This window comes from Glycine soja, chromosome 14 (genome assembly GCF_004193775.1).
Source record: "Glycine soja cultivar W05 chromosome 14, ASM419377v2, whole genome shotgun sequence".
Lineage (NCBI taxonomy): Eukaryota > Viridiplantae > Streptophyta > Magnoliopsida > Fabales > Fabaceae > Glycine > Glycine soja.
In genome coordinates, this window is record NC_041015.1 from 9,319,427 (window position 1) to 9,335,842 (window position 16,416).

The 16,416-nt window shown below is 33.2% G+C and overlaps 1 protein-coding gene across 1 annotated transcript; it reads right to left on the minus strand.

Annotated features, from left to right (window-relative positions):
- Positions 1-9,047: 9,047 nt before the first annotated feature.
- Positions 9,048-16,160, minus strand: LOC114383319 (ATP-dependent zinc metalloprotease FTSH 4, mitochondrial-like). The gene is made up of 7 exons (XM_028342968.1): positions 16,028-16,160; positions 15,256-15,328; positions 14,646-14,909; positions 13,569-13,805; positions 13,345-13,469; positions 12,080-12,556; positions 9,048-10,245 (listed from the first exon to the last, which is right to left on the minus strand). Exons 1-7 carry the CDS (start codon positions 16,052-16,054, stop codon positions 9,307-9,309), a joined length of 2,142 nt encoding a protein of 713 aa, XP_028198769.1. The 5' UTR covers positions 16,055-16,160; the 3' UTR covers positions 9,048-9,306.
- Positions 16,161-16,416: the final 256 nt, after the last annotated feature.

A 16,416-nucleotide genomic window follows, 5' to 3' on the forward strand; every position in this document is an offset into this window, starting at 1 on the left:
AGGGGAGTTTGGTTGACTGTCCATGTGAGAGTTCTTTTGATGAGTAGCTTAAAAATTTGAAATGGCTTGCTCTCTGTGGCCTATTTTTGTGGACTATGTGTGTCAAACATGGGTGATTCCGCACAAAGAAAATTTTGTGAAAGCTTGGACCAACAAAGTGATGCATCTAGAAAACACAACCACTAACAGGTATGAATATTGTTTTCTGTTTGTGTTGATTTTTTTAAGTGTTGAGTTAAATGAAAATGTCACGATTGTTTATACGTTGTTGTATATTTCATTTGTAAGGTTGAGAGTGCTCATTAGTCATTAAAGAGACTCCTACAAAACTCCCTTGGTGACATATGTAATGTTTGGGAAGCAATGAACAACATGATGACACTTCAACACACCCACATTAAAGCTTCTTTTGAGACAAGCACACACGTGGTTGGGCATGTGTTTAAAGTTACCTTGTACAAAAAACTACTTGGCATGGTATTAAGGTACGCTTTAAATGAAATTGCTGCTGAGTATGAGTGTGTGTACCTTATGCAGGCAAAAACCCTTTATGTTGTGAATGTGTCATAAGGAGTACCCACGGTCTTCCATGTGCATGTTAACTGTCTAAATATGTTGTTGGCTCCATACCACTAGAGACAATCCACATTTTTTGGTGGAGACTTAATTTTTCAGATCAAGGGTTATGTGAGGAAAAGGTGACCATAACTGAGGAGATGGAAACCATATGGAAACGATTTGAGCAGCTCAATGTTTGTGGCAAAGTACATTTGAAGACAAAGCTGCGAGAAATTGCTTATCCTGAAAAGGTGAAGACCAAAGGTGCTCCAAAAAAATTGATGACCAAACAACAAAAGTCGACAAAATGTGATCTATCTTATTGGGAGTATGTTGATGCGTTACACTCTGTGCAAAATATTAATTCTTCAGTGAAACGTAGTGCATCATCATCTGAGCAACCAATACAAAAACAAAATATTCCAATGTTGGATCAATTTCATCCGTGCATCTAGGATTCTATTGAAAACATTATTGATGTCAAAGCGGATGATAGTTGTGGTTATTGGGCAATAGCTGCCTTATTGGGTATGGGTGAAGAATCGTGGTCATTGGTGTGCAACCATCTGCATAAAGAACTGACAAGCTGATCGGAAGAGTATATCAACCTGCTTGGTGACATAAAGAGATTTGAGGAATTAAAGTGTTCCCTACTTGTTGACGGATTATTTATGGTGTGTAAGTTTATTGTTATGTTGGTTTTCTTAAAATAACATTTAAGTAACCGCTATTTTTTGTTTGTTACATGTAGGTTACCATGGGCAAGTGGATGAATGTTACAGATATGGGATATGTCTTGCTTCACGATACAATGTGATCGTTGTTTCTCTATCACGATAACAAAACATGACATTTTTTCCTCTTAGAAGTCAGTCGCCACTAGATTCTTCTGTGCATTGCGTAATATGCATTGGTCATGTGTATGAGAATCATTTTGTACATGTAATTGCATAATTATGATGTTAGTATAAGTGCTGACAATGTAGTTGATTATCTTACATTGAATTTGTTTGTCGTTATGTAACAAGTTTTTTTACGAGATCATTGTCCTTTACAACCATTGGCGTTGTTGTGGAATACATATTGTTATTATCAGGCAAAGCAGTGGCCTATCCCATACATAGGTAGAATACAACGTTACAAAAATTTGTCTAGGTTGAAAATCGAATTTGTTGATTTAGGTGAAGAATGAACATAAAATATGTTATTTCCACTGACGTTTGTGTAAATAATTATTTTGTTGAAATTCATAATTTTTTTGACATTTCTATAAATAATAATTTATTTCCACTAATTATTTTAAAAAGTTAATCCATAAGTAAGTATTTTGAAAATAATAATCATACTGTTTCATTAGCTAATGGACACGAATTTAAACATTACATTAACTTACAACATAGTTGAAACAAACAGAAAATGCATCAAAAACTACAATTAACTAATACTAATTTTGCATTTAATCAAGTTGTGACTGAGACATGTCGTCTTCCATTTTGATTATTGCTTTACTAAAAACAGTTAAAATTTCTATTGGGCCAAATTGTTTCCAGTAATTAGGCTATACTAAGACCTTCAGCACGTCATCATTGGTTTTCAGCTCAATAATTTCAAATTTGATTACTTTTTCTGAATACTCATAATGATCTGACTGTCGAAAAAACAATCGTCTTACTGTTTGTGATTCATGAATACCATAAGGGAGAATCCCTTGAAGTGCAACTTGCTTGATCACATCCTTTAGTCCATCGATATTACATCCCGAAGGAATGTCAAATCTTTTTGGATTTTTTCCTGTGAAAGAGTAACCCACAAAGTCGTGTTGGTGTGGCATGTTCCACCTCCCGTTGTAATATGGCAGGGCATCATGAGTAGAATTCATAGTGGCTTGAAGTAAGTTTAATATACCATTTGGTGTTCTACCAATGGTACATAATAACTCAATCGGGCCAACACACGAGTATTGATCATTACACATTAACATTGTGTTAACATCATCATTATTTTTCAATTGCATAGATTGAAAGACAAATTGGTTACCTGCATCTACGAATGACTACCGATAGTAAATATCATCCAAATATTGATCGTTGGTTAGGTTAAGGGTATTGTGCATTCTGCTTTTTATCATTTCAAAACCACAATCATTAGGTACTCAAATGGTTATCAGAGTGGAACTTTGGAAATAAACATCAAATTCGTTGTGAATAATCAATCCATTTGGAAAAATAAAACCTAATAAGGAGTTGAAAATGGTTTAACTACTTGTTTCTCCCAAAAATGCCATAGTTTCTCGTAAAATTTGGTTTCTAAAGGTAGATTGGGCAAGAATGTGTGATTTTTAAGAATGTTGGTGTGGTATATATAGATGTTATTCACTGAGACTACTTGTGCTTTTTTTTTAAATAGATGTGTCACTTCCTATTTGTTTTCAAGTACAACAATGTTATGTCATGCTTTAATTTTGCATCAAACATGCATTGTTACTATTAAAACTAAAACAATTGAGTAATCATTTCTATGCCAGTATGTACGTGTCAACTTTGGTGCATGCGATTCATTTTCTAAAAAAAGACGCATGCAATTCAGAGAGTGTTGCTAATTTTGACAATGACTTATGATGCTTCAATGTTACAAAAAACGTACATTCGTAATTTGTTATGGACGAATTAATTTATTCCCTAAATCAAAATTAATGACTAATTAACGATAAACGGATGACAAAAATTTGTATAACATAATTAAAAACGTGTCTGTAACTAAGGCACCAAATTAATAAATTAACCAAATATTATTGTCAATACATAAGTGTACCAAATAAATAAATTATCCAAAAAAAATAAAAATGACATATATAAGGAAAAAAAACCTTAATGACCGTCTGTACGCCGCCTACACCTTGATCTATGGCCTACAGTTGGTTGGTGAATGTAGCTTCTTGCGATGCCCATACATTCTTCAGCAACAATATAGGCTTATGTTCCTTCGGACAAAATCCTCAGGTTCAGTAGCCTCTCCAACTTAACAGCAATTGCTACAAAACCATCCTAGTAAGTGAAAAAAAACAAACATAACAATTGTTAGTAATAAAATAAAAAAACAAACACAAAATACCAAAAAACAATATTACCACTGATGTCCAAGATGATGTACATCGACGTCTGCTTCATCAGATGTCGTTGCCGCCATCCATTGTTGATGCACATCTGGTTCAACAAATGTGTCATATTGCTGAACTGATGGAACTCTAGGAGGATCCCCTGACTATGTCGGACTCATGAATGGGTGCGAAATCATGTGGAACCCAAAGGCACAATAGGATGTGGTGGAATAGTCTGGATGTATACAAACTGTCATACAACCGTCTTTGGTTGGTGAATGACCGTTAAGGGACCCCATCTGAGATGACCAGAAAACAATGAGATGATCTCAAATTTTCTAAATGAACAGTGGTCACCGTACAGAATCCAACACACTACGTTAGGGCAGTCTATCCAGACGCCTGCGATATGTCGACACGAGCAGTGCCTTGCCAGAGGTCCATCGGCATGCACGTGGTCTCCTCTCGTCATAATCCTCAAAAACTAGGGCGGAACCAACAGACGAGAAATGTTCGTAGATCCAACACTGGATATATTTTCAAAAAATATTCATTACAATAATCGACAACATGTAATAAGCAATGCCAATGAAATAATGTTTTATTAACATTTGAACTAACCTGTAACAAAGTGATATATCCTGCAAGCTGCCTCGTCGTGCTCTTTGGCGCGTCATTTAAATTATCATACATGTGCACAAGTGCAGCAGCGTCCTAAGCATAATTCACACTGTGCGTCAAGTCACGCAGTGCATTCAAGAATACCACGTGCACGTGTGTGACACTCTTATTAGCAAAGAGTGTGCATCCAAGCAGATACAACAAATATGCTCGCGTTGCTACAATCTAGTGACATGCCTCGATTTTCATCTGATACAAATCTCGCAGCCATGATAGTCGAACATAAGAGCCATGACATTGAATTGTCTCAGCTCTCGCCTCTGCAACACTGACTTCAAGTAATTCTACTAACATATCGATAGCGTCGTTGATAGGAAGTTGTTTGAATCTGTAAAACGTCCCTGCGATAGGCAGATGTAGCAACAATGTCACATTATCCAAGGTGATAGTCACCTCTCTATCGGGCAAATGCAAACTACTAGTTTCCTTATGCCAGCGTTCCATAAAAGCAGACATTAGTCCTCGATCGCCCGTATCTAGGGAACATGCGATTAGAGGACTTAGTCCGCTAGCAGCCACAAGGCCTTCAATCTCTGGAGCAGACCTCCCAAACTTAGTCATTTTCCTTCCATGGGAAGATAGCTTCAGCTCAGGACGTTCTTGCAAACAATAATATCGACCATGTAAAAAAAAGTATTAAGTTGTAAATTACGTGTTTTATGTTTTTTAAGAATTACATTCCTTTCTATTCCAGACTCTCAGAGCAATGTGATGTTCAAAATCTCTCAGAACTAATGTGTTATAGGGTCCACTTGAAAAACCCTCAACATCAATAACAGCTTCTTCAACAGGTGCTTATTGCTGCTCCTTGTTCAATTCCTTTGCGCTTGTAGGAAGATCCTCAACAACACGCTCCTGTTGTAGCTGCCTACGGGCAGATGCAATAGGCCTTCGCCGCTAGGGGCATCATCGTCACTCGCCTCTCTCCTTCCCAAGACTTTTTCTATTGCTCGGCCTAAAACACAACCATGACCTCTAGTTCTAACCATTATCTGCACAATATTTTATTGTGTATTTTTATTTCAATCATTTTTTAAAACTAACTAACAATGTTAAACTATTTTGAATTTTTGTTTCAATCATTTTTGAAATATTTTAAATTTTTCTTTCAATCATTTTTAACTAACTAACAATGTTAAATTATTTTGAATTTTCAATCATTTTTTAAAACTAACTAACAATGTTAAAATATCCTTTTAACTAACTAACAATTTTAAAATCTTTTACATTTTCGTTTAAATCATTTTTGAAAACAAACAATTTTAATATATTTTAAATTTTGGTTTCAACAATTGTTTTAAACTAACTAACAATTTTAAATTATTTTAAATATTTGTTTCAAATTTTTTTAAAACTAACAAAATTTAATTATTTTCAATGTTTGTTTCAATATTTTATAAAACTAACAAAATTAAATTATTTTAAATATTTGTTTCATTAATTTTTAAAACTATCAAAATTAAATTAATTTAAATATTTGTTTCAATATTTTTGAAAACTAACAATCTTAATATATTTTAAATTTTGGTTTCAATATCTTTTATAACTACCAAATTTAATATATTTTAAAATTTAGTTTCAATCATTTTTTAAAACTAGCAATCTTAATATATTTTAAATTTTGATTTCATCAAATTTTTAAATTTAAATTCAATTTTCATTTCAATCATTTTTTTTAAAACTAACTAACAATTTTAAAACCTTTTAAATTTTCGTGTAAATATTTTTTTATAACTAACAAATTTAGTATATTTTAAAAAAAATTCAATCATTTTTTACAACTTACAAATTTGTTATACAGCTAAAATATTTGTTTCAATATTTTGTATAAAAAATTTAAATAATTTAAAATTTTTGTTTGAATTATTTTTATAACTAACAAATTTAAATTATTTTAAATATTTTTTATAATTTCAATATTTTTATAACTAGCAGATTCAAATATTTGTTTCAATTTTTTTAGAAGTTAAACAAATATAATATCACAATATACCTTCGAATCAAAGAACAAGATCTCGTACCGTCTCCCGAATTGCAGGAAGGAATTCCGATACTCAATCACTTGGGTGAAAATCTCTGCGAACCCTAATTTGAAGACAAAATTTTGCATAATCTTCGAAGCACTCAGGACAAGTAAAGGGTGCTACGTACGCATTGCGTACTCCAAAAACATTTTTTAGTAAAAATAAAATAATACTTACTTTTAATTAATTGAACGATAATATAAAATTATTGGTTGAAGAAAAATATTAATTCCAAGAATTACATGGAGTGTCATCACATATAATCACTACTTAAAGTAATTTAATTTTGAAGATATTTTTAAAAAAATTAAATTTATATTATTGTCAAATGAAATTAAGTATTTTTCTGAAAGGAATGAACAACAATACCCTTGAAATTAATTAAATTAATTATTTTTATTATTTTTAATGAATTAATTATTTAGAATGTTAATTTGACCTGTTAATAATGTGTCAATTATCATCCCTACTACATGTGACATTTATGTCAATTGAAACTAAAATAAATAATTAAACATATCTCTTTAAAAAATCTTTTACTACATAAACTCTCTCCAGGATCCTATTAAAAATATTTAATTTTAAATAACAATAAATAAATACAACATGTTTATCTCCTGTTCACTTAATTTTTTGGATGAATTATTTTATACGCAGGATTAATAGTCACTAAAAATTTTCTATTCTTTCTATTTCTCCGTTCAAATAGTCAAAAATTGATGTTATTTTTTTTATATCTCATATTTTCCTTCCTCTTTATTTACACCTAATCAAGTAATAGATTATTGCTCAATCATCTTCTCTTAAAACTTTATTAATCTATAACTGTTTTACTCTTTTATTCAAGGAAATATATTGGGGTACATATCAAAATATTTGCATTAGAAAAATAATATTATATTTGAAAAATTACTACATTATTGTCCTATATTTTAGTAAAGTCCCAATTAACATACGGCTGAGATTTTTCATCCAACATATATGATTAATGACGTGTATAAATATGGCTAAGGGTAAGTGAACATGATTGTATACAATTATTGATATGGATTGACAATGTCATGATAAATATCTAATGGAAGTTAATTCTGTCTTACATATATTTAATAATGTGAAGAGATTATTAATTATTAATGTGATTAACTACATGCGTAAATATGATTAGCCTTTCCTCATAAGTGATTAAGAATAAATGAACATTATTGTACATATGGGTTATTTAAATATCTAATAATAGTTATTTTGTCTTACTAGTGATGAATAATTTCATGAGATTACTAATGTCACATGATTATTATAAGGGTGAGCATATGTTCAAGTTGACCCAATAACTTCATCAATCCCAAATCAAACAAAGGAGAAAATTTGAGTTGATTTCAAATCATTAGTTTGATTCGAAATTTAAAAATTGTAAACTTGATTTTATCAGTTTAAGTATTAGATATAATCACATGAAATTCAACATAACTCAAACTAACTCGAACCTATAACCATTTAGAAAATACATAATTTTTTATGTTGTGTAATTTTATGACTTAATTTTTATATGATGTAATTTTATAATTCTAACTTTTCATATTATTCATCAAATTTCTTTAATTTTATTATGATTTCTTATTTTCTCCAATTTTTTTAACGGTTTTTAATTACTTTATATTAGTCTACCCTTTGACCCCACTTGAACATCATTAATTTGGTTCTGTTCAATTGTAAAAAATGTTATAAAAAAATCAAAATCAATTAACATTGATAAATATATATCTAAATATCTCAAACTCAATTTGTGTCCACCCTAAATGGTTAATTATATTTATAAATATAAAGATTAATTATCTATTTAATCCATATAGTTTTTAAACTTATCCCTTTTAGTCTCTATAGTTAACAAGTAAATTTTTTAGTCCATAAAATTTACATTTTAATTATCAAAAAGCTCATACCTTCTAGGAATTAAAATGTAAATTTTGGAGACTAAAAAAATCTACTTATTAAACTTCAGGACTAAAACAATCTACTTATTAATTATAGGGACTAAAAGAGATAAGTTTAGAAAGTATAGGAATTAAATGGCTAATTGAACCTAAATATAAATATAATTGACTTTGTGTCACAAGTTGTTAAAAGTAAATTGAATGTGATTGTATTCGGCTATCAATATGTGATTAATAGTATCTTTAGATTATTAACATTAGTTAGATTTATCTCACAAAAATGGTTAATGTCAACATATTAATAATTGTATACAACCATGTTCATTTATTCTTAACCGCTTATAAAGTCAAATTAACCATATTTGCATATTACTAATCATGTGTCCAAATGGGTACCAAGTAGACATAATCAAGCGAGACTTTCATCTTTTTCCTTTAGGGAAACTCCTATAAATTTTAAATGCTCTCACGTACACAAGTGAAAGAGTACTCATAAACATACAAATCATTCTCTTCCAACTCATTCTCTTCAAATTATAAAAATTATTAATAAAAACAAGCCATATAATTTCTTGGCATTTTACAAAATTCAAACTAATACTCGATTTTTAGCTTTAGGAAAGTAGATCATTTAAAGATAAGAAGTAGTGGCAAAGCAACTTTTTATTTAGTTTGTTTGATAGTTTAAAGTATTAATTGACTTTACAGGGCATTTCAGAAAAGGGGAATTAGTTGTTACCACGGATAAGAAAAAAAGAAACAATAGAGGAAATTGAATTGAACAAGGTAATTTGTTATAATTTATAGTCAGAAAAAGATCGAGTGAGAGTACCAGATTGAGTTGGGGACAAACAATGAGAAAAGAAAATGTATATACTTTAATGTCAACTAGTCTCCGAGGTGCATGAGTTGAGTTCCTCCAACTGAGAAAACCTGAAAAAAAAATACCTAAGCACATCTCAATCTGGCAGTACAAAGTTATGTTTGCTACACGTCTCCAGCATATCTTGTCCTGCTAAGATCCCACTGGAGCACTTTTAGCCTTGGCGGCAGCAGCAGTAGCTGTAGCTGCGGCTGTGGTGGCGGCGGCAGCTGCAGCAGCAGCAGCAGCAGATGCCGGGTTGCTAGATGATGGAGGCACTGTGTTGGATTGTGAACTGTTCTGAGCTTCAAGTGTTTGGGGCTGCTGCTGCTGCATCTGAGATCTAACTTGGGCAAGCAATGCCTTTATCTGAGTTCCTGAAAGGGTTTCATGCTCCAGAAGGGCATTCGCAAGTGCATGAAGCTCCTTGTTGTGAGTGGTCAGAATAGTTTTTGCATTGTTGTAGGCCCTCTCCAGGAATTGCTTCACCTCTTTCTCAATAAGAAGCCTAGTCTCTGAGCTCATGCTCCTACCATCATCTTCATAATCGTGAGTGACTAGTCCAACTTCATTGCCCATGCCATATTCGGTAACCATCTCCCTTGCCAGACTAGTTGCTTTCCTGAGATCTGAGGATGCACCAGAAGTGACTTCGTTCTCTCCGAAAATTAGCTCTTCAGCGACACGACCTCCCATGCAAACATCAAGCGTAGCAAGCATCTGTTTACGGGAAATGCTGGTCTCGTCCTTGTCAGGCAATTGAGTAACCATGCCAAGAGCCATTCCACGGGGAACTATAGTTGCCTTGTGAACAGGGAGGGCCCCATCAGTATGTATGGCCACAAGGGCATGGCCACCCTCGTGGAAAGCAGTCAACTTCCGTGACTCCTCAGATATGACAGCTGACTTGCGTTCACTTCCCATCTGGATCTTGTCTTTTGCATGCTCTAAATCAGCCATGCTCACAGCTTTAGCACCATCCATTGCCGCCTTGATAGCAGCAATGTTAATCAAGTTTGCAAGGTCAGCACCAGAGAACCCCGGTGTTCCTCGGGCAATGATCATTAGATCAACATCATCAGCCTTCAGAACCTGTATTTGATGGGAAACAAAAATCCAGCATAAGAAATAGGTAACCCTGATCAAGAAGCTCACACAATCATCTAAGATCATAGTTATACATTTAATGGATATAATAAATGCCATCTTACGTAAACTTCAAAATAAATGGGTGTGGGCTCATACACAAAAGTATCCAATGGATAGCCAATCATAGCCCAAAGAAAGAAGCTTAAAACAGCAACATTTTGCACCAATATAATGACAGCACTAACTATGTAACTCTGAAAAAGGCGTCATATGCCATCCAATTCAATCTACCAAATAAGATACATTCTGTTAACCCAAAGAGACCAATTATTTGGAAAGCCTATTCAAGGAAATATAGGACTTGGTTTTAATAATTATAGCAGTTTAAAATACTGCAATGTTAGGACTTAGTTTTAATAACTGTCATTTGACAGTTTCTGTGTGTATTTGTGTGTTATTTGGGGGAGGGGGGAGAGTTATCTAATGTGTTTGGTAATTTTCTGGACAGAGATAACCTTGCTAGGAGTTTTTGAGCTTTGAGACAGCAAGAAATTGCTGTAATTTCTGTAATCTGGTGTGGTTTAAAGGGAACCTGTAGGTTTTAACAGTATTGTAGGGAGTCATACAAGGGAGATCGGATGATATAGAGCAGTAAGTGTAGTCTATGCTAAAGTAGGGTATAATCAAACATAGTGGAATTGCTTTTTCTAGTCCTGTAATTTTTGTCAAGATTCAAGAAAAATTATCATGGTGAATGTGTTCTGATTATTGAGTTTTAGGATCCAATAGCAAGGTATGGGACTAGTCCCACATTGGAAGTATGGGATTCTAGTGTGGGGTTTATAAAGGCCTCTGGTTCTCCAACTACAATAACTGGCTTTTGTGCTGTAGTTCTCCAAGGCTCTTATCAATATCTCTATGGATTTTATCACTTGACTTTTTAAATCTAAGGGTTCTGATGAGGTGTTGGTAGTAGTTGTTCAACTTTCTAGGTCAAAGACAAAATATATGATCATGCCTGCTAGTAGTCTATTGGAGCCTTTGCCTATGCCAACTCAAGACTTAAAGTGTGGGAGGATATATCTATGGATTTTATCACTTGATTTTTAAATCTAAAGGGTTATGACGTGGTGTTGGTAGTAGTTGATCAACTTTCTATATATGATCACTTCATTCAATCATTCCCTTAAAACATCCATATACTGCACAAAGTGTGGCTGCCATATTTGTTAATCTAAAAGAAGTGATTCAGTACTGTAGTTTCACAGGGTTCCATAATCCATTGATGACCACGATACATTATTTGTCAGTAATTCTTGGAAGAAATTATTTCTGTAGGGAAGAGTTTTAAAGAAAAGCAAGACACTTGGCATGGAAAAACAAAATGGTCAAACTGAAGTTGTAAACTGCAGCATGGAAGTTAATCTATGTTGTGTGTGAAATATATGATTTGATATGTTTTAATTACAGCAGTTTAGTATGTGATTATTTCCATTATTACTTATTATTTTGTAAACCCCATTCATTATAAATAAGAGTATTTCGTGTGGTCTGAACAACACACAACAGTAAATAATTCTTACATTTTGCATAAGAACAATGGAAATTTTTGCTGAAGTATGTACTACTTCCCCTTTAAAGTTATGTAGGGAAGACAGGGATGTTATGGGACAATAGTGTTTGGTAGTTTTCTGGACAGAGATAACCTCAGTAAGAGTTTCTTAATATGAAACAAAAGAAATTGCTGAAACTTCTGTAATTTGGTGTGATTTAATCCTATTTTTATCCTTTTCAAATCAGTGTTCTACAACATTCTTAGCACGGCATAAAATAATACCTTTGACATGTGTGATTCCAAAATCTGTTGTCTTCCTTTTACATCAGGATTGGGAACAACAACATGGCGATCAAACCGCCCAGGTCTCACCAATGCGTTATCCAATGATTGTGGAAAATTAGTAGCACCAATCACAATTATGCCCTCATTTTGCTTGAATCCATCTAGCTCAACCAGTAACTGATTTAACGTCATCTTCATGTACATTTGGTCCTTTGCATTTCGTTTTCCTCCAATAGCATCTATCTCATCAATGAATATTATAGCAGGTGCTCGCTTCCTTGCAGCAGAAAAAAGATCCCTCACCCTTCGTGCACCAACACCAACATACATCTCTTCAAATTCACTACCACTGCAGGAGAAGAATGGAACCCCAGCCTCTCCAGCAATAGCTCTTGCTAACATAGTTTTTCCAGTGCCAGGTGGACCAACAAGCAAAACTCCTTTTGGAAGCTTACCACCAAGACGAGTAAAGCGCTGTCACAAGGGAAAAAAAGTCATACAATTACAAAGATGATAAGGAAAAGTACAAGCCACTATATGCAGTCAGGAAAGAAGCATATAAAATGTAACAAAGAAGTATGAAAGGGGATGTGACATCAAGAGGGTACTGCTAATGAATAGCCCATTTAAGCAATTATCTTGGATATGCCACCCAGTTTTAGATTCTAATGAAATTATCAGTTCACTACCACCAATGGAAGTAGTACCTAGTAAGCACATGTTAAACAAGTGTGATTTTATTGATGTTTGGTAGGGGTATCATCCTGATGTAAAAACCAAAATCCAGTTACCCAGTTTGCTCCAGCACAAACAGATTTGGTATGAAAGCTAAGGAACCAAGGTACCTACTGAATAGTGACACAGAAGCATCTAAAAAAAGCAACACATTAGAAGTGTGTGCATTATGTCCAAGTTATTTGACTTTAGAATTTAGGCAATTATCCAAAGAAAGAGATCAAACTTATTCACAAGTTTCTCCAACTTTTTACCCATCAATTGATAATGACATATTCCATCTGCATCCCCAAGTCCACACAATTGCAGTTACATTACTTTAAGTGGCATCAAATCAACAATCACATGAAGTAATCAACAAGACCAAAATAGCTCAGGACATGTATCAATGAATATAGTTAAATTGATATGTTAAAAAGCATATTATATCTACATATACAATACAAGTTTAAGTGCTCAAGCTAGGGTGCACAGTGCTAGAAATGTATGCAATGGGGAGAACATGAACTTATGCAAGAGATGTCTACCTTAGGATCTCGAAGGTAGTGAACAATTTCTTCCAGCTCTTCCTTTGCCTCATCGACACCTTTTACATCACTAAATTTTGTACTTGATTCCATGCTAGGTTGCACTTCTTCATTTATACCAAGTCCTGGGAAATATGAAAAATCAAACCAAAGAACATGTCTGCTAAATTCAGATTCAATAAAATAAAATAAAAATACAAAAAGGTTACACTAACAAGGAATACCTTTACTAATTCCTTTATCTTCAATGAGTGCTCCTACACCAGAAATCATGAAAAAGGACACCACAATGAACCTAAATGTACGCCATAGCTGATCTTTTATATTCCCACCTTCTCTAGCCACCATATGAATTGGATTACTAGCAGTTCCAATAGTATTGTCTTTTGTTGATTTTCCCAAATTTCTTAAAGCAGAAAGACCACCTACAGTTTTTTCCTCAGTCACTGAATTGGACATGCCTGAAAATCCACATCACCTCTGGTCATAATTTATATTCTGAAAAATATGCTAAAGAATGTCCAAATGGCTAATGCAGTAAGATTAATAACAGTACAAACAGAAAATGGATTATCGGCACAAAGCAAACGAAAGTACAAAATTATTTACTACAATACTATTTTACACAAAGATTTATTTACTGGCTTGAGAGAAATAGATAAGTACAGAAAAATTAACCCACTAGTTCTATTATTTCAATAATACATCAATATCCTACTGATTTCCCTCAATATTAAAGTCATCAAGGAATTTCAGATAAATGAGAGAAGATATCAAAGTACACCTTTAAAAGAGTGTGGATGTGTCGGTGAGGGGGAAGAGGAGACTACACAGAATGCATTTAGAAGAGTCTTTAACATCAAATCCTAACAGTCAGCAAATGAGGAGTTCCCACCGAAATGGAAATAAAGTCATGCCTTGGGACTGTTTCCTTAGTGCACAGGCAGGAAAAAATACTTACTTTTCACAGATTAGTAAGTAACCCAGCTTTCTAATCAAAATATTAACACGGTGTATGAAATCTGAAGTTAGGAAAACAACTGCCTGGCCAGTGAACTTTGGCAGAGACAAGTTGGCCATCTCTACACCCCTATGAAACATAATACCCCAGAAAGAAAGCAGAGGCAAGAGAACCAAATACGGTTGCTTGCTTAGCAAAAATCATTGAATAATGAATAAGATTAACAGGTCAGTTAAATAATATTGACAAGAAATATAAATCAAACAGACCACACTACATGCATTGACAAATATAGGGTAATCAATCACACAAAAATGAGCAGTTCAAGTCAAACAACCACCTCTCCTTAATGTCTTCAGTAATTCACTTTCATCAAGCCTATCAACTTTCACCAATGCTTTTACGTATTCAGATAGAGCTGAGGGACTATTGTGCAGAGATGGCTGGCTTTCAAATACTCTAATCACAGCCTCAGGATCATTCTGATGGTAAAGTTCTTTGAGATAAGCAACTTCAGCGGCTTCATCTGCATCACGTGCTCGACGAGCAATACTGCCAAGGTAGCTAGATTGAAATCTCTCTTGAGCACCCAAAAGTCTATTTCCTACAGTATTTTTAAAAGTAAATGAAAAAAATAGAGCTAAGAGCCAAATGGGACATAATATCCAGGTACTATGAATTTGAACATATATTGAAAAGGAATAAAAAGACATGAATAAGTTCACAAATAAACTGACCCACCCCCATCTCCCAAGAAGAAGAAAAAAAGGGACAAAAAATGAAAGAATTCCACAACACAACAAATTCTAGAATGTTAACTCCAAAAACAGCATAATTATGAATAAATAAAGCTACATTCAGAAGAGAAAAAAAATCAGTTTCTTATATAAGCAAATAACATTAAGTAAACTATAAGAATAATGCATGGTCCAGGACGAAGGAATTTATACCTGCACGATCTCCAAGCTTATTGACAGAAAAATAGCTTGTAGCAAACACACTTTTAATCTGTCGTCTTGCAACCTATAAAATTAAATTATAAAAGTAACTGAAAACATTAAAGGAATGTAAAATATAGATCAAATATGTCAACTAGGATTGTGCAAAATTAGCCACATAATCAATAATACATACAACAAGCTTAATGAACATAAGTCCATATTCTCATCCTTGCCTAGTGTCTTACACTCTGTTTCTATATGTTTTTTTTGGTGTACAATGGTGAGATTTAAACCGAGGATCTCATAAAAATGACCAAAACCTCCACCACTAACAAAACAATAAAAGAAGAAAAATAATAAGTTAAAAAACAGCTGTTCAAAGATGACACTCGAACCATCCACAGGGTCTTCATTCATAAGTCACAAAGCAAACAACTCCATACACAAAGGACCATATAACCCAACACAAGCTGAAATCCAATATGGATGCAATCTTCATTGCTCCTAAAAACTCTCAAAACACAGAGACAATAATTTGCTATACCCCCCAATAGCAGAAAGGTTTAAATTTTCTTATCCTGAATCAAAACCAGAAGAAACCCATTAGACCCATTATCCATTAAAGCAAAAAGAATCTAGAAAACGGATCAAAGAGAAAAGAGTATGAAAATCAATACGCCAATCCAATAAAAGGTCAAAATTAGGGTTTCGGGGACAATAAAAAAACAAGGGAAATATTGACAAAGGGCATGTGTTGATTGAGGAACACGAATCAACTTACCCGCGATACCAAAAGCCGCAAAGCCATGCTCACGAGATCGAGCTATCTCAACTGAATTACGAAATCGTTGCAAATGTGGCAACTTAATGTACCTTCTTAAGGTTAAGGTGTTTATTGGGAATAGTAAAATTGTCTAATAAACTTATAATTGATGTATATAAAAATTGTGGAATAAACTGATAATGATAATTGTTTTTATTCTCCTGTAATGTTAAATATATATAATGATTTTGTGACAAAACAATATAACGAAAAATAAGTAAAAGGACCATATGGAAAATGAAAAAGTAAACTTATTAAAAATAGGAGATTAAATAATAAAAAATCGTGAGATTTTTATAGATTATTAGAAACATGGTTTCTGTAAAAACAAAAAAAAAAAAAAAAAA

Excerpts from the sequence above, each read along its gene's own strand:
- LOC114383319 (XM_028342968.1), bottom strand. The coding sequence starts at position 16,054 with ATGGCTTTGCGGCTTTTGGTATCGCGG. Across the intron at positions 13,470-13,568 it reads AGATAAAGGAATTAGTAAAG|GACTTGGTATAAATGAAGAA; the intron begins GTATTCCTTGTT and ends CATATTTCCCAG. Across the intron at positions 12,557-13,344 it reads ACTACCTTCGAGATCCTAAG|CGCTTTACTCGTCTTGGTGG; the intron begins GTAGACATCTCT and ends CCCTTGTGACAG.